The sequence below is a fragment of the Hydractinia symbiolongicarpus genome, chromosome 8 (genome assembly GCF_029227915.1).
Source record: "Hydractinia symbiolongicarpus strain clone_291-10 chromosome 8, HSymV2.1, whole genome shotgun sequence".
In the NCBI taxonomy this organism is placed as follows: Eukaryota; Metazoa; Cnidaria; class Hydrozoa; order Anthoathecata; family Hydractiniidae; genus Hydractinia; species Hydractinia symbiolongicarpus.
In genome coordinates, this window is record NC_079882.1 from 5,294,738 (window position 1) to 5,320,738 (window position 26,001).

Consider the following 26,001-nt stretch of genomic DNA (forward strand, 5'->3'; position numbering starts at 1 on the left):
AAGCTCTCGCCTTATTCAAAATGATATCAGTTGTTTGGCTTCTGCGTTGTAATCATACCATGAGGTGCATAATATTTCTACTCATCGTTGCTTATGCATCGGCAAATTACAATATTGGTAAGAATTTATTTAAACTCTGTCTAACTTTTCGCTGTTTAAGTTTTTGCAACCCAAAAATGCGGAATGAAAGCAGAGAAAGTCCTTTATACATTTATTAGCGATTGTCAAAGTAAAAGTTAGATTTTCTTAGTCCCTAAAAATGGTGCTTCCTGTAACTTGGGCAAAGGACTTTTTGTGTTTTTTTTTTGTATTGGTATGAACCGTAAATTATTCAAAACAATTATAAAACCCTGGGAAACCTGCATTGTATCACGGGTTAGGATAATTGCATATCTAACCTCGGTGAATTTTCCTGAAGTTTTGCATATTACTTGCGAACATCCAACAATGTTGCAAATATTTTATAATGAATAAAAAGAATAATGATTTCCCACATAAGTCTCATGCGATATTACAACAGAAATTTCCAACAACCAATCAGAATATTCGATTATTTTGCTTCAAAGGGAATATTTCCGTCTAATTTTTTTAATCGACTTTAGCTTCTGTTAAAAATATGTCAAAAATTTTTATAAAAATAACACACTATTTTCACACTACACCGGCAATAAAATGTCCATCTTTCTTGCTAAAACATAGAGATATCTATATGGTTGAAAAGGCCTTTATATGAAAGTAGCTGTACACTTAAAACATAAAAAATAGAAGAAAACGTTTTAATCTATTAAGCACAAGTGAATTTGTTTTTAAATGCAGACGGAGCTGTAAAAATTTAACTGTTTCAGGATATTTATCTGAAGAAGATGCTGATATAAGTAATGAAGTTGAAGATGGGAGTGTGACATTAACAGCTCAAATGGTAACTCATAATTTAACTTTTATTTTATTTTTTTCATCTTCTTTTTTTCACATAATTAATATAATTTCTAAATGACGTCACTGAAGATTTCATTAATTGCTGTGCATGTTGGTATGACCTGGTACTGCCATCTTACCAACCCCTTCGCAATAAAGTTTTATTGTGGATAAGAAAAAGTTGTATTACAACCCCACCTCGCGCGAAAAGTGTAGCAACACTATAACTTTAATGCATCAGAAATTATAACAAAAAGGCTTGTCATGTAATCAGAAAAAAAAAATCAGCTAAGATAACAATTGCTGGATTCAGGAATTTTGCTACAAAATCATCATTTCTGTGAAGTGCTCCTTTGCCACAGACCAATATGTGTCAATGGGTTTGATTTTGACACGAAATTTTGTGTGATTGCGCAGGGAGCACCCTGCGCAATTATCATTTCGGGTAATGCAAAAAATGACTCGCCACAACACTCCTCATAAAGTCAAAAAAAATTTTCTGGTACTATATTTGGCAACACGATCGCCATGGTAACGTCTAAGGTGGACTTTTTAATAAAAATTTAATGAAATTTTTAATGAAAAGTTGTGAAAATGTAGAAAGTATGAAAATTTTCAAGTTTTAGGCTCGTTGGGGCAGTATTTTAGAAGTTTTAATAAAAAAGGTTAAGTAGTCAATCTAAAAAGCTCCTACAAAAACTCGTCCAATATAGGCCCAGGCAGCTTCGAGCATTAGCGTTTTCATACCAACCTCAACTTCAAAGCTCATTATGTTTTTCCTGTTCAAGTCCTGTTAAGATATAAAAAAACCCTGGGGATGAGGTTGTGTTTATACTAATGTTGGTTGTAACGCATTCTTTGGATCAGTGGAAAGAAACCTGGGCATGAAACTGCTTTTTATTTTCCTCAGAAAACAGTCATTATATTACAAAGTTCTGTTTTTTAGTGTAAGGACCAATACACTGCATGTGCCAAGAAAGCCAGTTGGTGGGCGAAAAAAAGTGGATACAAAAAATGCAAAGCAAATGTTTTGTGGGCTTGTGTAAGTATATATTATATACTTATAAAAATTTCTTACTTTTTATCTGTCCTGTGTTTTTTATAGGAAGGTTACCCTCTTGAAACTTATCCTTTATCTCTTTAATAATAGCCGTATTTTGTCTGTCTGTCCGCGATAGGCGAGTTCCGTGGCGAAAACGCGAAATGCGATATATAAAGGACGGGCGACCCCGTGGATTTTTCTACGGGTTAACGGCTAGTCTATATTATAATACCCGTAAACGTCTGTCCGTCAGTCACACAAAATGGTAGCTTAGATGCCCAAGTAGCGAGACACACGCAGTACGGTATAAAAAGGACGGGCGAACCCGTGGATTTTTCCACGGGTTAATGACTAGTTTTTATAAATTTTTTTAGCCCTTCAAATTATAATTTCATGGGTGTAGAAAATCCCTAGAAACAAACACAGAAATACTCGTGAGAACAAGTTATTGTTTTCACGGTTACCGAAAATGAATTAGTTATGGCAACGCAATTTAAAAGAACCCGGTGCAAAGTATTTTATTAAAAATAGTTGTAAATGTTTATCAGTCTAAAATTAATTGGGTTTTTCTTTGTTATTGTGTTATAAAAATAAGTACGAGAAGTTTAATTGATGATGACATTGTTTTAATTATATTATTGTGTTATATTATTTATCAATCTAAAATTAATTTGGTTTTTATTTGTTATTGTGTTATATTATGAGAAATAAACATTTCTTTGTGCACGTGCATCAGAAAACTTAAGTTGATTGTAAAGCTTCATACAAAAGAAGCTTACCCTTATACGGAAGCTTATTACGGCCATGTCTACACATTTCATTGATCAATGTTGTATCTCGAGATCGAAGTTTTCATCTCCAGATCAAAGAACACCTTTCGATCTCCTATATCAAACCTTCCATTTCAAGCTTCCTTTAGATCTCGAGATCAAAGCTTCCATCTTAAGATCAAAGTTTCCATCTTGGGATTGAAGGTTAGATACAACATTGACCTCGAGATACAACATTGATCAATAAAATGTGCAGACATGGCCCTAATAAGCTTCCGTAGCTTTACCCTATATAATTCGGAATAACGGACCTTTATTAATAAAATGATCACTTATTTTACTTGTTTAAAATTAATTTTACCAACTTAAAAACGAATAACATAAATAACACGAGAGTAAATATAAAATTCTAAAGGGCGAAAAATGTCTATGTGACGTCATTTTTAATCCCAGTGTTCACGACAATTTAGGGCTTTTCATGAGCGCCCAACATTGCAGAACAGAGACCCTTTTTCATATCTGATGATGGGGTATGGTCACATCTTGATGTAGTATTTAGTTTGAGATCGCTCTTAACAAATGGCACCACGAAACAAAGAAACCGTGTTTTGCTGGTTCCCGTAACCTATAACAAGATCTGAGTGTGATGTATATTATCGGAATTAAACCTCGTTGAGTTTAAATATATTTTGTTTGAGTCGAAAAACCAACAGTTAGGGCTTTGCATGAGCGTGCAACATGCACCCCAATCTTTACTCGCGGTAATGCACGTCAATTTTGATGTCCAGTGTTTAAATAACGTTTTTCAGTTGTGCGTTTGTGTTGTTGCCAATTTATTTCGGCTGCATGACTTTTTTTAAATTAATAGGTTGATTTTTCTTCTCTTTCTTTTTGAAGTGCAACGATTTGCATCAAAGATGTCGCGCCAAAGCTGTCAATTTAAAGGATTACATGAAATGTCAGGACGAGATGTTCGCCTGCAAGTTGCCTCCAAAGATTGAAGACAAATTTTGAAGACAAATATCCATATCATATCATTTATTTACATTTTGAAATATACTTTTCTTCTTCAGTATTATTTGTATTATTCGTATGTTGTCATGATTTATTACCAAAATTCAAGAATTAGTTACAATGTGTACTATAAAACAACAACAACAACAAAAACAACAACAACAAAGTCAACGACAACGACAACATTACGACAACGATAACGACAACCATAACAACTACGACAACAAATACGACACATTAGTATTTGCAACAAAATAAAATTCAAGAATTAGTTATAACTTCTATACAAAACCACAAAAACGACAACGATAACAATTACGACAACGACAACGACAACGATAAGAAAAAAAAAATGCGCCGATAACAATAGTATTTATAACAAAATAAAAATTAAGAATTATTTATAACTTCTGTCTATACAACAACCCCAAAAAACAACAACAACGACAACGAAAACAATTACGAAAACGAAAACGATAATGACAAGGATACGATGAGGACAATGAATGCGCCGACAACAATTGTATATATAACAAAACAACAGAAACAACTTGTAACACTAAATTCTTATAAGGGATTGGGGTTAGGCGATGCAACAAATTGATGTATAGCCTCATATATTTCAGGCTATAATATGAAGTTTTATACCTACAATCTATAATGGGGAGGATATGATAAAAAATATATAGCTTCAGAAAATACACATCAAAGGAATAATAAAAAAATACCAAAAATACATTTTTTGTTGACCTGCTGCGGCCTGTTGCGGTTATTCGTTAGTGTGAACACATGGAAAAGGTAAAACGTCGTTGACAGGTGATCCAAGGTGTTGACGTGTGTGTTATCCATTTTTAATCCTGTCTCTACTGACGGATATGTCTCTCCGCCTGTTTTTGTCTGGTATTATCACGAGCAAGGTAAGTTATTGTGGCCGAAAAATTCTTGCGTCGGATTTTCTGCTGAAACTTCTCTTGTCATGTTACCTTTTATCTTTCCATGCCTGTAATGGCAGAATGGCAGTATAACTGAAAATTTGTCTTTGTCTTTCTGTCTGACTGAAAATTTAAATATCAATCACTGTTTTCAGGAGCTTTCTCATCACCGGATAGCTTCTTCTGTTTTCTTTCCTTAACTCGTCGATTTTGAAACCAGGTTTTGATCTGTTTTTCGGACAGATTTAGAGAATAAGCCAACTCGATACGTCTCCTTCTCGTGACGTACTGACACAAACTGAATTCTCGTTCTAGTTCTCTTGTTTGATGAGATGAAAAACATGGCCGGCTTCTCATTGTTGGATCTAATTAAATAAGAAAATATCATTATTTAACGTCACATTTGACATTTACCAGTAATGAAATAGTTATTTCTGACATGCATATTCTATCCTCTGTTGACTTTACACTAAAAATTAGTCATCAACTTTATATTATAAGACCCTACCACACCCAATTAAACATGAAATGGCTTGCCGTAAGGCAAAAAATACGTTCATGCCCATGTTTGGATTAAATTATCAAAAAAGCTGACACGACAGAAGGATAATCTTTATAACTAATGATCCCGTGTTTATTGATTTCACATTACAGGCTATCTTACAATGTGTATATAGATTTTTAAGTTGCCTATCCTGACTTAGCAGAGCATATGATAGTATGACTGAGCAAGTGATCTTCTGCCCTATTTCTAGACTACAACACCAATTTAAAAAAAGTTTAAATAACTTTAATGATTATGTCTGGAAGCTTTTAATTTAAAATAATTTGAAACGAAAATAGTAGTAGAAGTAAAATTGTCATCGCGTAAAGTCATTATAAAATTTGACATTCTGTTAAAATTTATATCGAAACATTGACGCAGACATTTTGGCAAAATAAAAGAAACGATGCAATAAGGTGTAACATGTGACGTGTTGTCGTAATAATAATTCTACAGGAAAGAGGAAACAGGAAGGTATCGCTTCGTGTATATGTATCAATTGAAAGCAAACAACTACTTTGTTCCTTCCCGCATCATTATTGACAGGCTGTATTATGTTGAATTGTAAACAAATGAAATGGTTTAGACGTCAAACAAGTTAAAGATACTCGGGTTAGCGTGAATTTTATGATTTGTTGTTGTAAAACAACTTTTTGGACTTCAGGATATTGTGCTGTGTTGCTCTGTTGTTTTCATTGGTGTTGAAAAAAGCGGCGATAAGTTAAAAGGCGGTATAGGAAGGCACGTTTTTCTCACAAGAAACTTGAAGACGTACAACCATGGACAAAATTTGTGCAAATGATTGTTTGTTCAAAGAAATTGAAAACAGCATCGCATGGACAGTACTTTACAGCCGGTAGGCTGCGAGTCTTAACTTTGACAGATGTGTAGACTAGAAAACAACGTTGAAAAATGTACCATACGCAGTTTTTGCAATGTTCTCATAATGTAAATATACAAGTTGAGGTCTAAGAAATAGCATTAACGAGTAAACTTTAACGAATACAAGGCTTATGTGTCGTCTTATATAGAAAACGTTTGTGTCAGTGAGAACAATCTTATAAATTTGATTTCCTTTCCAATATGTAATGTCCAAAGTTGCTAATTAATTAATTTCCAAATTTTCATTACTAAAAACATTATTAATTCGTTTCTGAACTAAATTTACCTTTGATAAAAAAATAAAAAAGGAATAATTGCTTCATTAGACATGTAACTGAAGTCCTGACGAAATTTGCGATTGCTTTTTGCTGCAGTTAACTTTAATTATTGGTAATCGTTAGCTGTAAAATATATTCTTCCATTTCTGTCAAGCTTCGAGCTACTAAAACACGATTGCTGTTGTTTTTAGTGGCACGTTTATCATTTTAAAGAACAGTCCACAGGCAGAAAATTACATTTGCCATGTAGAAATAAGAATTGTATTGACAGAGATCTAATATTTGCAACTCCATTCAGTATAGTACCATAGTATTGAAGGTCCAGCACGCAGTTTTTCATAAACAAGTTGCTCACATAATCCTTTTAAACCAAGTCACGAGATAAAGTTTATCTACCTACCCTGAGAATGCTCTGTGGGCCAAAGATCTGTCGTCATGTTGGTCTCCTTAGTTAGCTGCATGTTACGGTTTGTTCCAAACATACATGAAGAAATTTGATTTGATAGTACACCTGGTGTAGCAGATGGAATCGTTCCTTTCGTTTCCACGTTTTGAAACAACCGAGCAGTGTAATTATTATAAGCGGTCCATAGTGGCGTCACAGGGTTGCTTACATTCAGGGTCCGTAGAGTATTCGTTCGATCTTGTATACGTTGTTCGATCAAATTATTTTGCTCGTGTTGAAGAGTACTTAAAGTAATTCTATGTTTTGGATTGTTCGCTGATATTTTTTCCAACGGGGGACCAGGCTTCACAGAATCGCTCACCACAGCACCACAACCGCGATTATACATTGCAAGATATAACTGCTGGGTGGCGTCCACCGGGCTGGTAACATTTTGGAATGTATAATTTGAATCAACAGAGTCATTATCTGCAAAGTTGATGGAGGATTGTTGTGTATTTATGGAACTGGTATCTCCACTTACGTTAATGGAGACTGAAATATTGAAGTTTTTTTCTGAAAAAAAAAGAAACAAATAAAAAGTAATAGTGTTGAACTGATTTTATTCGGCGGTTTTGAAAGGTTACCTGTAAAAATAATAATAATAAAGTGATTTATGGTGAGAATGACTGACAATAAACAAAAACAAACAAATAAACTTTAAAAAAAAGCAAGCAAAGAAACATAAACTAAGAAAAAACTAGTTAGCTAAATCGCAGTGGAGAATTGTTTTACCTCCTCCCAACATATCCATGTCTTTATAATTCCAGTCAAGCAATGTCCACAACGCGCTGTCGACCTTAAAGACGTTCTGTAAATGTATATTTGCTGTTTACAAGCTTAGCACGTCAGTTAGCAAATATTGATAAAATACACATATATAATTATGTGCCTTAAGTTATCACATAAAATAGCCAAATTAAATTTAAACTCCTTTTTTTGTGTCTCTTCTGAACTTGACTAAATGACAGCAAATATTTCGAGTTTATCTTCTTCGTCAGGTTCACCACATTATGAAGTGTTGATTTTCTATGTTAACAGATTTTTCAACGCAACTCACAGATGTCTCGGCTTTTCCAGACAGTACAGATAGCAATTCAAATTTCCTTTTTTTCTATGTCTTTTATGTACGATGTATTTTTATTTTTGTTTTTTTTTATATATTTTTAAGTAGTCCATCAAAACAACCGGAAAAGTTAAAAATAAGATTTTAAGTTAAGGTCAAAAATGTTACTTCAATATTGACTCATGATATAAATTCTTGTTACAATACAATGGCTGACGTGTTTTTATTCTCAGACTGGTGGTCCAGATAATTTTTTCGAAAAAAGGATGACTTTTTGGAAGAAAATTAATCCTAAACTCAGTCAACCACTTGTAATCCTGATAACTTCAAACGTCGATAACTCGAACTTCAAGTAACTCGAAGTTCAAGTAACTCGAAGTTTAAATAACTCGAAGTTCAAGTATCTTGAACTGATTTTTAATTTCCCTTCTCGGACCTTTACTAATACTTTTATAAAAAAATCACTCGATAAGTCAAACTCCGAACTCAAACAATCGCTAATTTGAACTGTTTTGAGGTTTCCTGGACTAAAACACCCCTTATTAACTCGAACCCCGGAGAAAAAAGGTAATAAGGCTATTATTATCAAAGTTATTATTTTTCTTTCAAAAAAAAACAGAGATACAAAACTCCTTCTCCAGTAAACTGTAAAGCACAAGCCACTTTTGCAAACCCGTCATCACCAATATTAAAGACAATTATTTCCTGTAAAAACTTAGAGTGGGACTCGAGGGCTAAAGTATGCTAATAATCAATAGGGCAGAATCACGATTTTTCGAAATTACCCAGGGTTCTACAACGTTCTCCAGCGCTGAAACTTGTTTGAAAGCGACACAACTGAACTTCACGGTTGGCTAAGAAATCATGACCTGGAACCGGGGATAATGCAAAGCAATGCCATGAATAATGCAAGTGAAAGAAGAGGAAGTTTTGAACAATTTTTTAAATTGGTTTTACTGGATTTTAAAGCACCCCACAATAAGAATTACAGAACATAGACTCTTTTTTATATCTGATGATGGGGTAGGGTCACATCTTGATGTAGTATTTATTTTGAGCTCGCTCTTAACGAATGCCACAATGAAGCAAAGAAACCGTGTTTTGCTAGTTCCCGTAACCTAAACCGAGATCTGGGTGTGATGTATATGAGAATTAATTATCTTTAAACTTCGTTGATTAAATATATTTTACTAAATCAAAAGGTTTTTAAAAGGTTGACTAAATAATCGTATTTCACAGGTGGAGTTTAACATAGAGTTTAATAAAAAGTTTTTTTTTAAGTTGTTTTTGTCAAAATCGTGAGTAATTAAGAACAACCAGATTTGTATCAACCTCATCCCAGGGTTTCTTTTTCTCTCATCGCACAGCGCTAATTTGCAAACCTGACAAAAAAGAAAAAGGCCAATATTTATAGTAGAGCTACGCCTTTTCAATATTCAGAAAAGCAGTGAGAAACTGAAATAGATACCAACTTTTAATATTAAATTCACACAGCCTTTGTGATTGTCTAGAAGCAAGAGTATTGCTTGACAGGTCAAAAAAACCATTCACTAAATAAATTTAAGAAAATACACTATTCTATGGGACATACAGCTGTTATATAAAGCGTTGGGAAAGAATTGAATGAATAGGAATTCGCTAAGGTCTGTTTTATAAAGGTCAATTTTCGGGGAAAAGTATCTGCATGAAAGAGTGTTCGCAACGTCCAAAAATTAAAACTACTTTATTTTCAACAAAATTTGGCACAGTTAACAAATAAAGTATGCTGAAAATGATGATGATACAAAGTTTGATTTTTTGTCACCTAAATGTCATTTCAGGCCAAAATTGGTCCAAAAATTAAAACTACTTTATTTTCAACAAAATTTGGCACAGTTAACAAATAAAGTGTGCTGAACATGATGGTGACATCAAAATTTTGATTTCTTGTCACCTAAATGTCATTTTAAGCCAAAATTGGTCCAAAAATTAAAACCACTTCATTTTCGGGCAAATTTGGCACAATTAACAAATAAAGTATGCTGAAAATGATGATGATACAAAAGTTTGATTTTTTGTCACCTAAATGTCATTTCAGGCCAAAATTTGTCCAAAAATTAAAACTACTTTATTTTCGACAAAAATTGGCACAGTTAATAAAAAAGTATACTGAAAATTATGCTCACATCAAAATTTTGATTTTTTGTCAACTATAAATGACGTTTAAGACCATAAACGTTTCAATCGCAAGACTTTTAACCATGAATGATAGGTCGTATTTTTTGTTAGCAATTTATTTTAAAATGTGAGTTTATTATGACACGTTTCGTTTTGTTTGCGTTTGTTGTAAGATAAAATGTCACTTGTGTGCTTTATCTTTAGAGCTTCATGCACCAAACCTCTTCGAATGTTTGGCACGATAACACAACGAATTAGTAGGTTGTCATCAAATGTTTTGGTAGCAAGCGGAAATTCTTAGAGCCCCCAGGGCTTCTTGTAATATATTTGTTACCAGAGAGATTCAAATTTTGTGAAGGTAATGTCGTTCTCCTTAAATCCAGACGATTAATATTTCATTAACATATAACATAACAGCTTAGTCACTTTTAATACAATACAGTGGTCAATAGCATGTTTATGTATTATTGACCATACTATCCGTTAACTCGTGGAAAAGTCCACGGGTTCGCCCATCATCGCTCCCTGTGTCCGTAGCACAGGCACACGAGCCGGTTAGTTTTTTGAATAATAAAATATATAAAAATATATAAAAATATATAAAAATATATAAAAATATATAAAAATATATAAAAATATATAAAAATATATAAAAATATATAAAAATATATAAAAATATATAAAAATATATAAAAATATATAAAAATATATAAAAATATATAAAAATATATAAAAATATATAAATATATATAAAAATATATAAAAGTATATAAAAATATATAAAAAATATATAAAAATATATAAAAATATATAAAAATATATAAAAATATATAAAAATATATAAAAATATATAAAAATATATAAAAATATATAAAAATATATAAAAATATATAAATAAAAATATATAAAAATATATAAAAATATATAAAAATATATAAAAATATATAAAAATATATAAAAATATATAAAAATATATAAAAATATATAAAAATATATAAAAATATATAAAAATATATAAAAATATATAAAAATATATAAAAATATATAAAAATATATAAAAATATATAAAAATATATAAAAATATTGTGCCGTGCCAAGTGCAATATGGCGTATATTTTTTGAGTTTTTCAACTTTTGCAGAAAATTATTTTACGAGCCTTCTTCTCTTTCTTCTCTGTTTAAAAAAACTAGACGTTAAACCGTCAAAAAATCCACGGGGTCGCCCGTCCTTTATGTATCACATTTCGTGTTTCCATAACAAAAAGACAAACAGACGCTCGAACAGACAAACGACAGCTATTATTAAAGAGGTAACACAACATAATAATACTCTTCAAAATGCCAATAAGATCATCCCCGTCGTGATGGCGATTTACCAATTCTTCATTATGTGTAAAAGAATATTATCTCTATTCTCCAATACTGATTTTTTTTACTGTAACATTTGATATTTGAGAAGATGTCCGCGATTACACAATAGACTTATTTTGGGAATTTGTACCGACGAGACTTTAGTCGATCATGTCCCATTAGACCTTTCGTCATTATTAGACTTTTTTCTTGAAGCTGATGAACAGAATCGTTGGAAAACGGAAACGTGGAGTTGGACGGGTTCAAGCAATTTTTTTGCTTTTTCGGAAAGTAAAAGACTGCTAAAACCTTGGATAAACCTTTGAATTCTTCGAACTTACACACATGAATTTGAGAAATTTAGTCTTTAAAAGTAAACAAATTATCTAAAAGTAAAAGAAACGCATTGTGTATTGTATTGTAACTATCCTTCTGGTCTGCTTGTTACTTTTTTTCTAATAAGCACCGCTTTTCTAAGTTCTCCGCCTTCAAATGTTAGAGGCGGCGCTAATCGGAAGAAATACAGTAATAAATTCGCGAAAGTGTAGAACATACTCGTTGGTTTACCTATTATTTTTAATATCTAGCTGTCTACACATATGTATGATTTTGCACTTTCACATAAAAAAACACAAAATAGTTTATAAAACGAAAAAAATGACAACTTACTAACCGGTTTTGTGCTTCACTGAAATTTAACTCGCTTAATAATTCATCTGGCTAAGTACATATTCTTTATTAATTTCGTACTCCTTAGTTGCAATAAATGAGGCGGACTATACATGGGTGGTACTTAGTCGTCATGTGATCAGCCAGGGCTCTTCAAGTTCTATTCCAAGTTTAAAACCTGGGAACTAGGATGTTAATTCTACAACGGTGACTGTTACCCTCTCTGATTACGTGGAATTTTTGACGGGTCTTCGGTTAGGTTCTTATTTTTTGATGCAATATTTTTCCTGAACTGACATCACAAAAAATGTTGTAAGTTGTAAGTAAAGAAGTCTCCGAGAGTCTAGAGCCCAGGTGGTCAGTATAAAGTAAAAACGACCAAAACAAGCATGGCTAACATACAACAAAACAAATGCCATGTTTGCAGGGCAGGGGACACTGAGATATATAATATAAACTCTACACAATCGATATATGCATAATATATTCTACAACATAAGTGCGGTGGAAAAGTTCACTTCAACAAACCAACAGTAAAAAGAAGTTCAATTTTAAACATTATCATAATAGGGCTATTCATTACCAATATGTTCTCATTTTTTCCCTTGTGTTCATTAGACATATCTTGAACCCTGGTTAGAGTAATGAATAGAATCATCCCTTTCGACGAATGCAGTTGGAGTGCCAACCCTTGGGTTTAGAAGCAGATGGGACCGCTTTAGGGGATTTTCAAAATTTAACACTTTGTAATAAATTTTACGAAAGTATGCCACGTGATGACACAAGAATAGACAGAGAGTTTTTTTAAACGTTGACAATATTTGAATTTTTTTGAAAATTATTTAGTCTACCATGTTTGAGAAAAACTGTATATCAATATGTATGAACGTATATTTAGGCCACATGAAACACAGTAAATTGTTTTTTTAGCCAAACAAATAAATCAACCGTAAAAAATGCTATTTCGGTAGTCAAAAGCAGATTTATCGTCCGTTAACATTTCGCTTTTTCTTTGTTACATAGGACCAAAGAGATAATTCGAAGTCATTCTACATAGGACCAAAGAGATAATTCGAAGTTGTTCTACATAGGACCAAAGAGATAATTCGATAATTTTACAAAGGACCTCGTCCAATAACAACAATGGTAACTTTATTAAATCTTAGAAATAAATATTAAACTCGTATTTACATAAGACTTTCAAACATTCTTTATGCATATAACGCATAAGACGTATTCACGGCATAATTATTCTACTTAAAGTTCTTCCACATTGGTATTCACGCGGAATCTTTATATTTAAAACAAAACTACACAACATTCAGTTACAAAATCCATTTTCTCAGAAAACTTAACATATATTTTTGAGTTTTTATTTTTCGCATAAAAGAGCTTAAAAAAAGTTCAAGACTAGTGAGTCAAAATTATACAAACACACATTCCTATAATCCTTAAACATTTTTATATATTATAAGGTATATTTATATATATTTAAATTCTCCCTTCCCTCTCCAAACTGTTGCGGCAGGTGTCACCTACTGAACTGCTACACTAGATTCGTACTGAGTTCCCTGCTCAAAAGGTTTCTGACTTTTCCCAAAATGGTGTAATAAAATGACTGTTTGATTTTAGCAAGACAAGGTGAAAAGATCGAGCAAAGCTTTTTAACTATATTTTTTTTTTACTATAAGGCAAGGCTTAGCCAAGTTTTCACTCGACTATAAGTTTTCCACAAAAACTGAACAAAGGATCGTAAATATTCTTTCGCAGATTTTTAGAGCTTTAGTTTTTTGCCTGAACACGTCCCCTTGTCAAAAAAAATCTTATTTTACAATCAAGATTTAATAGAAACAAAACAAGGTGGGAATATTTCGTTTACGCAGTTGGTTAGCCCTAACAGTCTCATTACAAACCATCTCTATTTTAAAAAATAATAATAATATTCTTCAATTTCAATCTTTAAAAACATCTAATCTGGTTTGTATATGGGTTGTTTAGGTCGAAATTCGATTAGCAACACCTAAAAAATATACGAAATGAAATGAAATATAATAAAACATATGACGCAACAAATAGAAATTTATCGCACAGGAAGGCGTGAGGCGTGATAGGGCGTAGGTAAAAATTAGGAAGAACGTTTGGTTTATAAATTTTCGATACTTACGTATTCCATCATGTTACTTGACATCATCATTTGCTTCTGTAGTCTCAGGTGTAAACTCAGCTGTAAGATATAAGGGTACATACACACATTTAAAACTCATAAATCTCACCTCAAGCAGTAATATTTGCATTCACAAACTTGATGCTATTTTTATTGCACAAGTATAAAACAAGCAGATATAAATGATATCATTGTCTGTTTAAAAACATCCCCCAGCCTTTATGCAAAATATGTTCCACTAAAACCAATGAGAAAACTTTTACGTATTGCGTTCATACATTTGCTTGTTTGTTTATTTAAAACATTTGATTATTTATATTATATTTTATTTTTTTGTTAATCATTATGTTGTTCCTTTTTACGTAGCACCAAAAAAATCCAAATTAATCTAATTATCGTACTCAAACATAGGCGAAATGATCTTTCCTAGTTAAGAGTAAATAAAAATCATAACAAAAAAAAAAAAAAAAAAAAAAAAAATTAAAATTTACCTTGTGATATAAGTTTTGATTTTCGGAATCTATAATTTTCTCTAGAGTATGCTTTGTCTAAAAAATAAAAAATATATATCACAGATTCAGGGTCCTTGGTGAAAATAACTAATTCTGAAAGATGTATATAAATACATTGATTTAAGGGGATAAAACTTTGTGTTGGTTTGTTTACTCAAGTTTCACTTTTAATGCAAGTGGATAGAATTTTGCGAAAAGACAAGAACAAGAGGAAATCCATAAAATAATAGGACAGTACAACTTTTGTATACTTTCTTCCTAATGAGAATAGTATACTTACACGTTTATTTAAAAAGACAACTGGCCACATAGACATTCCCATGGTGCAACAGCAACATATGCAACCACACAGCAGCCATCGTATATTTGTGGGTAGTGTTCTCCCAAGCACTTTATTTATTCTTGCCAAGGTAGAATTGAATTCTTCAGGTGCCAACTAAAAATTAATGTCATAATCCATGTATAAATCAGTGTGTGAGGCTCTGGTACACCCTAAAACTTTTGCTTTCCTTCATGGAAGGAACTCTTACGAGGAGTAAGCTTGCAAATACGTTATTGTACTAATTTTTGTGCTTATATTTCCAGGTGTACTATTTTTGCTTCCACACATTTCGCAAAATAACTTTTTTGCTCAAATGCATAAAATTAGTTTGATCTATAACTAGTACAAAATATTTATAAGTAGGGGCTTGCGAATGGATGGTTATTTATATTTTGTGATATTCAAGTTTTGCAAACGTTTCTATTTAAAAGAAAGGAAAGACAAATTAAACAGAAGTAATTTTTATGAGAATAAGTTTTCGCAAATAAATATTTTTCTATATATATTTTATATATAGAAATAAGCAATTAAAAGAAAAATGAAAATTTCTTATACCACATAAACAATTTTAACTTACCTTGCCCATCAATCCAGAAGGAAATTCAGTTTCAAATTTGTTTGTCATACCAAACCTGAAATTAATGTCAAAATTTTGTGAACTTGTACATTAAAACAAAACCTTGTAAACAAAATATCCAACACACTTGTGTGATATGAAAATCTGTTTTCTCTTTGTATTTTTGTATATGGTACCATTTCAGTAATGGTTTCTTAAATTGTTTAATAGGGCCCATGAAAACGCCCTGTTTTAGGGGCAACTCTCAAATTAATTTAGGAATGGAAGACGTTAAACTGATAATTTAAGGTGGGTGGTTTTTGCTGGTGACATATTTTTATAAAAACAGGAGTATACAGTAAAACCTTTATGTAGCCAACACTGATAAAATTATTTGAAATTGTTTACCCAGGATAGCCTCTTCACTTTTTATTGGTACTGTTATGCGAAGGGGTCCTTGTGCATTTAAAGCTTCATTTAGGCTAATAAAGCTGGTGCAAGCTACAGCAATTACTTGGCTAAACAGTGGCTTAAGATATCCATCCTATTCTTATGCTAAATCTAAGCAGTAAGTCTCTGGCATGACTCGGCTGACCTTCTGTACTAGCAACAAACTCTACCACAAGGCTGCCAGTCAGTAAAAGATGAAGCTAAATGAACATTTAGCTCATGTTAATTGTGGTGACTGCAGTAACTTTTCTGTTGCCTTAAGATCAGATAAAGGGGCTTGGAGGGTTTAAGACATCTTATACAAAAAACCTCACTTAGGATAATATTGGTCAATACATGATAGAAAGGTTGCCTCACCTACATACTTTTTTTTCCTATCTGGTATCAGACCTACAAGATGTCTGTTTATTAGGACAAGGCTATAAATACCTGTACATTGTCCATTTCAAATTTTTGATTTATAAACAATGGTAAGAGCTAAAAATCCCCAAAGCCCTCTCTTTACTATTAGTGATGCTGTGTAGGTTTTGCCAAACTAACAACACTTCTTTTACTTTTACGTGATGCCACTCTGGTCAACCGATGCAGAGTATCATTGACTGGTCACCACATAACGTTCGTCATCGCAACCATTGTTAAAGACTGAGTGTTGCTGAGTGCAATTTATGGCTGGTTTGGACTAGCTTATCCCTCTAGCTGCACGGTTTCCTTGAAAAACTATCTGGCTAAGAACGTTATCAAGGTTTTTGTCCAGCAGTGAGAGCAAGAGTCAAGGCTAATTACCCCTTGGGCGTTTTACTGATGGGGATGTCAGGCTTACAAGTCAGTCGATAATTTTGGACAAATATATGCATGTGGTCTGTTTATTATATCACTACTTGATATTATTACTGTATGCTATTATTAGTTTATGATATTATTACTTATATTTACAAATAGAAAAAGAATAATGAGATATGAGGATGTAATGCCGTGGGAGACACTCACAATGGAGTGCAGCCAAGATGCATGTCATTGTGAGTAAATCATACAATGCATATGCTGGGGTTATTACTGTCTTTGCCTTGGATAAGCATTTGGTGTAATTATCTGATAATACATGTATCTGTCCTGCCCGTCCTTGTTTAATCTCATTGCCTGGCATCTCAGCCCATTCCCCAATATACAATTGATTCCAATGCAAATCCTTTGCGTTGTATAAATAAATTTATTTCAAAACACAATTTTCTCTACTCCTATGATGTATTATTACTAAGGAAACCAGATGATTAACTTGTTATTTAAAAGTTCCCGATTTACATTAACCCTAGAAATGGTGTCTCTGTATCGAACATGGTCTACAAGTGGTCATATAGAGAAATTTTTAAAGTTCTTTGTTGTTTTTGTCAGTTACAATATTTAACAATTTCAATGGATCACTCATTTCCGGCCAAAAAGCGGGCTATCATAATATAATCGTTTTCGGTCGTAGGTAAACAGCCTTGCCTTTGATGAACATAAAAGCGGAGTTCACTGAATTGCTTTTAGAAAACAATAAATCAGGGACAAAACAAAGCAACAAAAAGAAATTGTATGTATATCTCTTTTACTAATGGTCACAAATTATGATAATTAATGTTTATTACACGCTTTTCCATTTATTAAAATGTAAATATGGCCCGGGTTATTGCATAACTTTTGCCAATTCTTCAAACGGGGGAGAGTGCCCAAAGTAACACTTTAGCAGCCCTGTAAATCCAAAGTACTAAAAGTCAGCACAATAGCGCCGACGTTTTGTTGGCCAAGGGTTGGCAAAGTTTTTCAGACCTACATTGAAAATGATGTTGGCAAAACAGATTTAGAGGCACTTAACAGGTCAACACATTATATTCTTCCTTACTCTGGGCATTTAAATTACAAAATTTACCTCAAATAATTTCTTTTGCACACTTGTTATTCTTCCTATTCATTGACAACTTTGACTTTGTTTCCGTTAGAGCGGCAAAGTATATTTTTTAAGGTTTAAAATAATTTTAAATGCTGATTCTACATACGATTAAAATGGATGAGGGTTTTTTTTGGTCTACAAGAAACAATGTATATTAAAAACTTAACGTTAATTTTTTTCACATTCTTTGCTAATTCTTCACACAAAAAGCCCTTTCAGTAATTTAATGTCATTTCCAGCAAACTGGCACCTTTGTATGTAAAAAATTGTTCTGTACTTTACAGAACCTGGGTCCTCCAAAAACTATAGGAGAACTAAAAAAAATTAGCTTTTACAACATTTTCATTTAACTATTGTTTGCATAGTATTATTTAGTTAACTATAACGGTTCTTATGGACTTGATGTATTAGGTATATCTATTAAGGTTTAGGAATTTTAATAATAAAATTAAAACTTAAGCTGGGACAGGTTAACTTGAACTTACAAGGTTAAATGCCCAACACCACTAATTTTTATCGGATCAGGAGTTCGAATAACATCGTTACTGCTTCCTTGGATAGGAGAAGCATCTTCAATTGTGTCAATATTGGCCATTTGAGTAAGCCATGTGGTGAAATTAACTAAATATAAAACACATTATTTGGAAACAACGGACTTTTTACTCCACTTCATCGGCTGCTTTTTATCTCGAGCTTTCAATTTCCTGATGTAAATCAATTGGCAATCACACTAAAACACTTTGCTGCCAAACAGCGTTGATAATAACATATTAGTATGTTGTCTAACTCGACGTATAATAACAAATATAGGGCAAAATATTTCGCTGGATTTAATTTTTTTTATTCAAAATATGGCGCAAAATTGCAAAAACAAAAGTAAATACTTGGACTTTAGAAGATACTGTAGCTAGCTATATTTCGTGAACTGTTCCCTCTAAGCCTCATTTTCTCTTTTCTCGTCATCGTTTGCATTTAGAAAATCTTTATTTTTCATGCGTGCAAATGTTTAGTTAGAAGAGAATTAATATCCCCTTTCATATTACTCTGGCTAGCTTGCTACATAAATGAAGTATGTAGCTATGATCTATTGTTAAAACATAGCTAGTAAAGGATTCTTTTAGATTTTTTTTTATTAATCTAGCTTTAGCTAAGTTTATGTATTTATCTTTAAAGTTCCAGTTACCTACTCGTCCAATGTGTAGGAAAAAAAATTGTGCTTGTTTGGCTTCCTTTTTTTTATCAGAGTTGCAATTATATATATGCTGTTCTGGCCAATCTTGAAACGCTGTCTTAAGACTGGCCAGACCAATCTTCCGACAGTGACAAATGGGTGGCCAGTCTAAAGACTGAACTGCCCAATCTATGGAGATACATGCCCAATCTTAAAACAATTGTGGAAGACACAATAAAATTTTTAGACTACCTCTTAAAAGGAACTTTAAATTGACACTTTTCTTGGAAAATCAAAAGGCTACTTAGCCATATTAGCTAGCTGGCTATAGTTTGCTAGCTGGCTAAACATCTCCTCCAATGAAATTACCAGCTATAGCTAACTAATAATATGGTTAAATTTTATTTTTAAAATTTAGCCACTACAAGCTGTATATAAATGCTAAATGTATAACACATGCTCTACAGGTACCTAGCTAGCTACGATTTTTACTCTACTGTGTCCAAAAACTGGCCAGGTCAATATATTATATGTTTGCATCCTAAACTCTTTGCAAAAATTAGTATTTTGGTCGGTCAGTTAAATTTTTTCACAGGATTTTCTGATCAGGAAAAGTAAATAAGAAGGGGAATTTTCAGAACCTTAAAATGAGCTCACCCTTACTTTACAGCCTTTTCTTCTTATTATAAGCTGAATGATGGCCCTTCAAGATGTTGTCAGTAGGGGAAACAAAAAGGGTGCCACTAAAAACTGATTGTAAAAATACAAATCAAAAGAAAGCAATGTTGTGGTTGTGTTCGGACAGATGCAAAGATATTACCATAGCATTTGTGGACCAGTAATTTTTTTTTTTTTTTTTGGGGGGGGGAGGGGTTGTTTTGACTCACTGACCTAGGTTTTTAATTTTGTAAGTAACTTGGTCCTCTCATGCAAATATAACATATTTCCGATAGCAGCCTTATTATACCTCATGCCAAGTTGTTCTCAGTCCACCTTGTTCTTTGGCCCAAGAACTATTAGGCTAATAGAAATTATATAAGTTTCCCATCAACAGCCTATTTTAAAAAATGATGCAGGAAATTTTCATTATTTATTATTTTATATGCCTTTTTCGGAACTATGGCATCGGCATGCAGGAAAAAAGTGGCAGACGTTAGATAAAGTTAGATTTTTTCAGTTTATTTTTTACATGATGGTGTTGCTAGGAATTTACATGGACATAACTAAAACAAAAGGCATTAATCTACACTTGGTAAGCCTTGAAAACCTCAATGTTTTCACGAGAAAAATTCTTAAAAAAGTCCTGACTTCAGTAAGATCTTTCATCCTACCTTGCAGATGCCAGAGTTGAAAGAGCTTATATTTTTCAAAATTAAAGAAATAATGTCACATAGTAATTTATCTATATACTATAACCATTTCCATTCCACAAGTAAATATGTTTTCCTGATTCTTTTTTCTTTGACAATCTTTTCTAAATAATATTTTTTCTTTGACTGCATTTTATATGAATTATTATATTTAAAAGTTTGTTCACATTCACAGTGTTAAGTCACTTTCACCCCTTCATTTATTTTTCCTTCCCCTCCCCCTCATTTTCACGTTACTTTTAAATCTGCAGTCTCACAGCAAATTTAATATAGATAAGCAGACAAAAAAATTAATGATTAATATAGATATTATCATTTCATGAACAAGCCAGTTTACGTTTGACAGCTAAAGCTGTCATCGATGGGCAATGATCGTAATCATCTTTAGCTGTTTATTAGTTGAGGAGATAATAGAGGGTCACAATCAACCAATTAGATCAGAGCAATTTAAGTAATTAACTTTTTCACGGACCCAAATGGAAGAAATAGATTGATTAGAATCTTTTCTTTTTCTAAATGTTCGCTTAATGTTACGTTTAGTAACGATTTTTAGTAACGATTTAGATGTTACTAAAACGTTGCTAAAATGTTACATTTTATTTTTTCTTTAGAATATTTAATGCTTATTTCAAGCTACACAGACCCAATTAAGGTCTGTACTATACCAGACAACGCCCTGCAACATCCAACAGCCCACATGTACCACAAAAAAATTTATATTTTTAATCAGCTAATGAGTTTATAGGCTATTAAACTTTGCTTTCCATCATTGTTTTAAATATTCTTATCCTTTTTAAACATACCCTGTGAATTCCAGTGGAAAACCCACTTGAATTTAAATGTGAATACATATTTCCCTCTGTATATTATCCTTGTTCGCCTGTTACTATTATTATTAAAAACACAACTTAGGGATCCGAAATAAAGCAACAGTGCAACCACTTTGAGAAGACACTATGCTATAGAAGATACAGTACTGTGAAAAGGCTTGTTAACATCGTGTTCGTGTAACGAGCGTGGTGCACACGAACTACGATAAAATTGTGGTCTTTATGTATAACAAACTTTCAAACATTCTATCCTGGCCACCACGCTAATATTATTATCTCCACGAACGGTCGTGTGTCCCACGAATATTTTCGCGAGCTCCACGATTTTTGTTGCCGGTATAATTTAGTTTTTTTAAGCATATTCGTAGTTTTTGCTTGGTGTATACTTTTTCGTCATGGATACGATTGTATTTTTACAAAATGTCATTTGTCTAGAAAAGTTAATTTTTTCTGTAGCGATAGAAATGTTTTTTAAGATCGCATTTTAAAAGTTTATAAACGAAAAGCGGCGATGGAAATGTTTTTTGAGATCGCATTTTAAAAGTTTATAAACGAAAAGCAGCGATAGAAATGTTTTTTACGTTGAATTGTGATTCACGAACGATTAAAATCTATTGTATAGCTAGCTTTATGACTACGAATTAAAACAACAAATGTTAATTTATTTTTTTCCATCGGTTTTGATTTAATTGATAAACTAATACGGTCTTTGTTGTTTTACAATAAAATTTATCTATCGTGGACGCCACGGTGTAATTTTTAATTTTTGTTTGTGTAGTCCACCAAACATGATCGTGAGTTCCATGATTGTTAAAAAAATACGCATCGTGGGCTATCGTGGTTCTTGCATAACATGAAATAAACACGAACCACGATGTTAACAAACCTTTTCACAGTACTGTAGTATTTACATGTAGTCTCCATCCTTGCCATATGTTATTGTTAGCATGCCATGTGGTAACAGTACTATGTATCCTTTCCCCCAGAAAAGTTTTATGTAAGAGGAACCATTATGTAGGTTGTTACTTTTGTTAATATGTGAATTATTTGTTTAGAATTTTATTATGACCTCTTCAACCGAGAGTGAATTGACCTCTGCAGAGTTATACTCAAAGCTATTTCATTCATTCAAATCTAAAGGAGTGTTACAGTCAGTAAAGGTAAAAATATGTATTTTTTGTTGACATTTTAATTACAAGGTGGCTAACAAATTTTACATTGTTCCTCTATACATCAAATATTGACACAGCTTTGCGCCTCTAAATGAAGACAGTGCCCATAAACACATTATAAATAAATACCATGGAACCAATACAAGGAGTATTGGTTCCATGGTATTTATTTATAATAAAGATAAAGATGATACGGTTTACCAATTGTGTTTATGTTAAAACTAATTATTTTTACACAGTTAAAAGTTGTTGAACTATAATTTTTATTATCACTTGGACTTTGAAATTGTAAGGTTTAATGCCAAAGTGAAGTTTAAAATTTATACTTTCGAGACGTAAAGCAAAAGACAAAATGTCCATAACAAGATATGTAAATATCTGCATTAGCATGATGTTGCAATGTGTAAATAACACCCTGGCGACATTGTTCCTTTCTAGTTTCTTTTATCAGACAAAAATAGCATAAAACATAATTTTTAAGGTTTATAATCACATATTTTGTATGGAACTTTCCTTAAAGGAAATAAGGAGAGGAGACACCACTCTCTTAATTTTGTTGTAATAAAGGGTGTTACAAGCGCTAGTGGCGGTATTCAAGATAATTTTTTTAATTATAGTGATTTGAGGAATAATTATGTCATGATTACATTTGATGATTTGTTTTTTTTTTGTTAACAATTGTTGCCAAGACCCATAGCTGGACTGCCTTAAATTTTTAAGCATCTTAGAGAATTAGAGAGCTTCAAAATTTTTTAATTTATAAATAATTATTTGATAATCCCGAGAACAATGGAAAATAGGTTGTTTTAGATGTTTTGCTGACGTCAGCAGTGCAGATCCGAAAAAAGATAGGCAAAATTTAGTTTATTTGTTGCCTGTAATGTGTAGAGGTTGAAACGCTGATGAAAATAATGTATAGGATCATATGTTTTCGACGAATACCTAAGGAGATATATGGGTTAAGATATATGTGTTGCCTCCATCATATAGATCTTCAAACGCTGATCAAGAAAATGTATAGGATCACGTATCTTTGACGAACGGTTGCAGAAATATTGGGATTTGAAGGTCTTTTGATGACGTCATCAACCCATCCATTCTAAAGCGGATTCAGGGACCTAGATTTGGGAAACTTACCCAAATTGGTCCCAGATGATCCCTAGTTACCCACATGGTGAAAAAGACTAATGTCTCTACCTTGTCTCTAAGTTATTTGGCCTCAAAGTTTTAAGTGTACGGTAATGGATTCATTAATTTATTATAAGGTATTGATGTTAAAGATGTGTTATTGCTGTTGCACCGTAATGTCAGGAAAATTAACATTTCAGACATACCTTTTTCGGCAACATGAAAGGAAAATGAACACATGCACTTTTACAGCCTGTTACAGACACAGGGTTGCCACGCCTCTTAAAAACCCTAAAAAAATAAAATCCTTCTAAATAATCCAAAAATATCTTACAATTTCCTGATTTTTTGCAAATACTCCTAAAAATCTCCTAATTTTTTTAGAGAACAACTATTTTTTTAACCCTAACCCTAAAACTCTATTAGTATAATGGATTTTTTGTTGAACATAAGTCAGAAATTTTTATACTCTGCATAAGTTATCTTTAACATTTCATTTATTTTTAATAGTATTTTTCCCTACTTTTGCAGAAATATAACTATTTCTATCAACTATTTCTTCTTACCAAAGCAGCACGTAATTAGGAACATTATTTACTAAGTTAACCTTGCCATTAATTCAAATTCTCCTACAATCTCCTAAATTTTTGTAAGTCTTTTCCCTGCTTGTTAAAAAATCTCCTAAAAAACCATCTAAAATCCTCCTAAATATCCTAAAAAAGTTACTTGCAAAATGATTGGAAACCCTGAGACAGACACACACAGTCTCTGTATTTTTATAGAGATGTGAATATGGACTGACTGTGTAATTTTTTTTTATCTTTTTGAGCATTGGTTGTCAAGATTGGTCACTGCCATAATACTGTCATTAAGGATATTCTATTTTGTAAATTACTAACATATATTGATTTTGGCGTTTATGAAACCGGCGCCATTTAAAGCAAACGATAGTAAATAATTATTTTCAAGAGTGGAAGTTACTGTCCTATCATGTAACCATCCTGAAACAACCCAAATCAACAAAAGTGGCAGTGACTGTTAGAGAAATTGAAATATTTTTGGGTTGAAATTTAAATGTAAACAAGGCATTCGTTAGTTCTTCTGTAAAATTTGTAATCTTTTTTGCTAGAAAACTTGCTAAAAAGAGATATATTTCCAAGAAAATAACTCCGGCAAGCAATTTACACTTCTAGTTTATATAGAAAAATTTAATAGATGTTAGTAGGCATAAAATTATATTTGTGTTTCTTTCTCTCTTACATTTAGAGCAAGACATGTTCAAACTATTGATGTTTTTATAATTGTCTTCACTTGTTTTTTTGTCCTGTTTTATTGTTTACTTACTTTAACGCTTGGATTGTTTGTCAGCAATTAGGTTTAGGCATCATTTTAATTACAAAATGTTGCTTATAAAATGGCGTGTTAAAGTGATGTATAGAAAGCCACATCTTTGTACTTTATTTGCAGGTTTGCCAATTTATGTTGGTACTAAACTTCTGACATTAGTATACATTTTACAGTATAACTGAATTTGTGCTATACTATTTATATTTTAGACTCAATTAAGGAACCGAATTGCTTTAGAATTACACGCTAAGGCATCTTTTAAAACTGAAAAATCTCAAAATTATGGTTCAGGTAGTGGTTCGTTGTTTTTGCATGTGTCAAACAGCTTGATCATGGATCATTTAAAGCAGTATCCTTACACACAATCAGTGTTCATTTCAGAGAGTTTGACAGATCCTGAAAAAGTGAGAGCAACACTTTATTTTTAAATAAATTCGTTATACCATTCAGAAAATGATTTATTGAAAGAAGAAAAAAAAACATTAAATAATTATTTTAATCTATTGTAGGTATATTCTGTGGAAGACATTTTGGAGCTACTTCACATTAACCCAGATGCAAAGCTTTATCAAAAACTGGTCTGTTTTTAGTTCAAACTTTTTTCTTTGTATTGATTAGCTTACAGTTAATTCTTAATTTTGTTCGGCATAACTGTCAATGACCAATAATGATTTCACATTGGATGGTCATTTATTTGGAAAGTGTGTTTTCTTTAAAATATTAATTTTTTCTCAAGTAAAGTAAAATCTTTCTCAATACATAAGTGGGATTATAAAACATAAAAAAGGGTTCTATAAAAAGAGGCTGTATAGTATTAATTTATCACATTGATGCGATTAAGATGCGATAAGATGCTTATACGTTTCATTTGTTTCAAATTTTAGATGAAAATGTCGAAACAAAGTGAAAATGTTAAAGGTGAATCATTTTATCCAATGAATTGTACCCTTTGATTAAAAAAATATATGTCTGTTACAGGTCCATTACA

The 26,001-nt window shown here is 32.1% G+C and overlaps 3 protein-coding genes across 4 annotated transcripts in view; 2 read left to right on the top strand and 1 right to left on the bottom strand.

Moving 5' to 3' along the window:
* The window catches only part of LOC130654669 (uncharacterized), a 26,132-nt gene continuing 131 nt past the window's right edge, over positions 1-26,001 (top strand). Inside the window, exons 1-4 of one of the 2 annotated variants that reach the window (XM_057457281.1) lie at positions 1-117; positions 846-919; positions 1,862-1,957; positions 3,625-3,760. In XM_057457281.1, the coding sequence (XP_057313264.1) occupies positions 21-117; positions 846-919; positions 1,862-1,957; positions 3,625-3,741 (384 nt within the window). In that variant the 5' untranslated portion in view covers positions 1-20 and the 3' untranslated portion in view covers positions 3,742-3,760. Of the gene's footprint in view, positions 118-845; positions 920-1,861; positions 1,958-3,624; positions 3,806-26,001 lie in introns of those variants that run through there. The other variant, XM_057457280.1, reaches the window with a different exon arrangement.
* LOC130654666 (cysteine-rich hydrophobic domain-containing protein 2-like) lies at positions 13,200-18,714 on the bottom strand. Its single transcript, XM_057457278.1, has 6 exons — positions 18,481-18,714; positions 15,640-15,694; positions 15,021-15,176; positions 14,720-14,776; positions 14,229-14,288; positions 13,200-14,084 (listed from the first exon to the last, which is right to left on the bottom strand). Exons 1-6 carry the CDS (start codon positions 18,588-18,590, stop codon positions 14,034-14,036), a joined length of 489 nt encoding a protein of 162 aa, XP_057313261.1. The 5' UTR covers positions 18,591-18,714; the 3' UTR covers positions 13,200-14,033.
* The window catches only part of LOC130654658 (centriole and centriolar satellite protein ofd1-like), a 13,403-nt gene continuing 9,801 nt past the window's right edge, over positions 22,400-26,001 (top strand). The window contains exons 1-4 of the mRNA XM_057457271.1: positions 22,400-22,526; positions 25,223-25,417; positions 25,523-25,591; positions 25,898-25,931. Of these exons, the coding sequence (XP_057313254.1) occupies positions 22,431-22,526; positions 25,223-25,417; positions 25,523-25,591; positions 25,898-25,931 (394 nt within the window). The 5' untranslated portion in view covers positions 22,400-22,430. The remainder of the gene's footprint in view (positions 22,527-25,222; positions 25,418-25,522; positions 25,592-25,897; positions 25,932-26,001) is intronic.

Coding starts and splice junctions, on each gene's coding strand:
- LOC130654666 (XM_057457278.1), bottom strand. CDS start 18,590: ATGGCCAATATTGACACAATTGAAGATGCTTCTCCTATCCAAGGAAGC. Junction 15,695..18,480: donor GGTGTTGGGCATTTAACCTT/GTAAGTTCAAGT, acceptor CATTAATTTCAG/GTTTGGTATGACAAACAAAT. Junction 14,289..14,719: donor ATCAAAACTTATATCACAAG/GTAAATTTTAAT, acceptor TATATCTTACAG/CTGAGTTTACACCTGAGACT.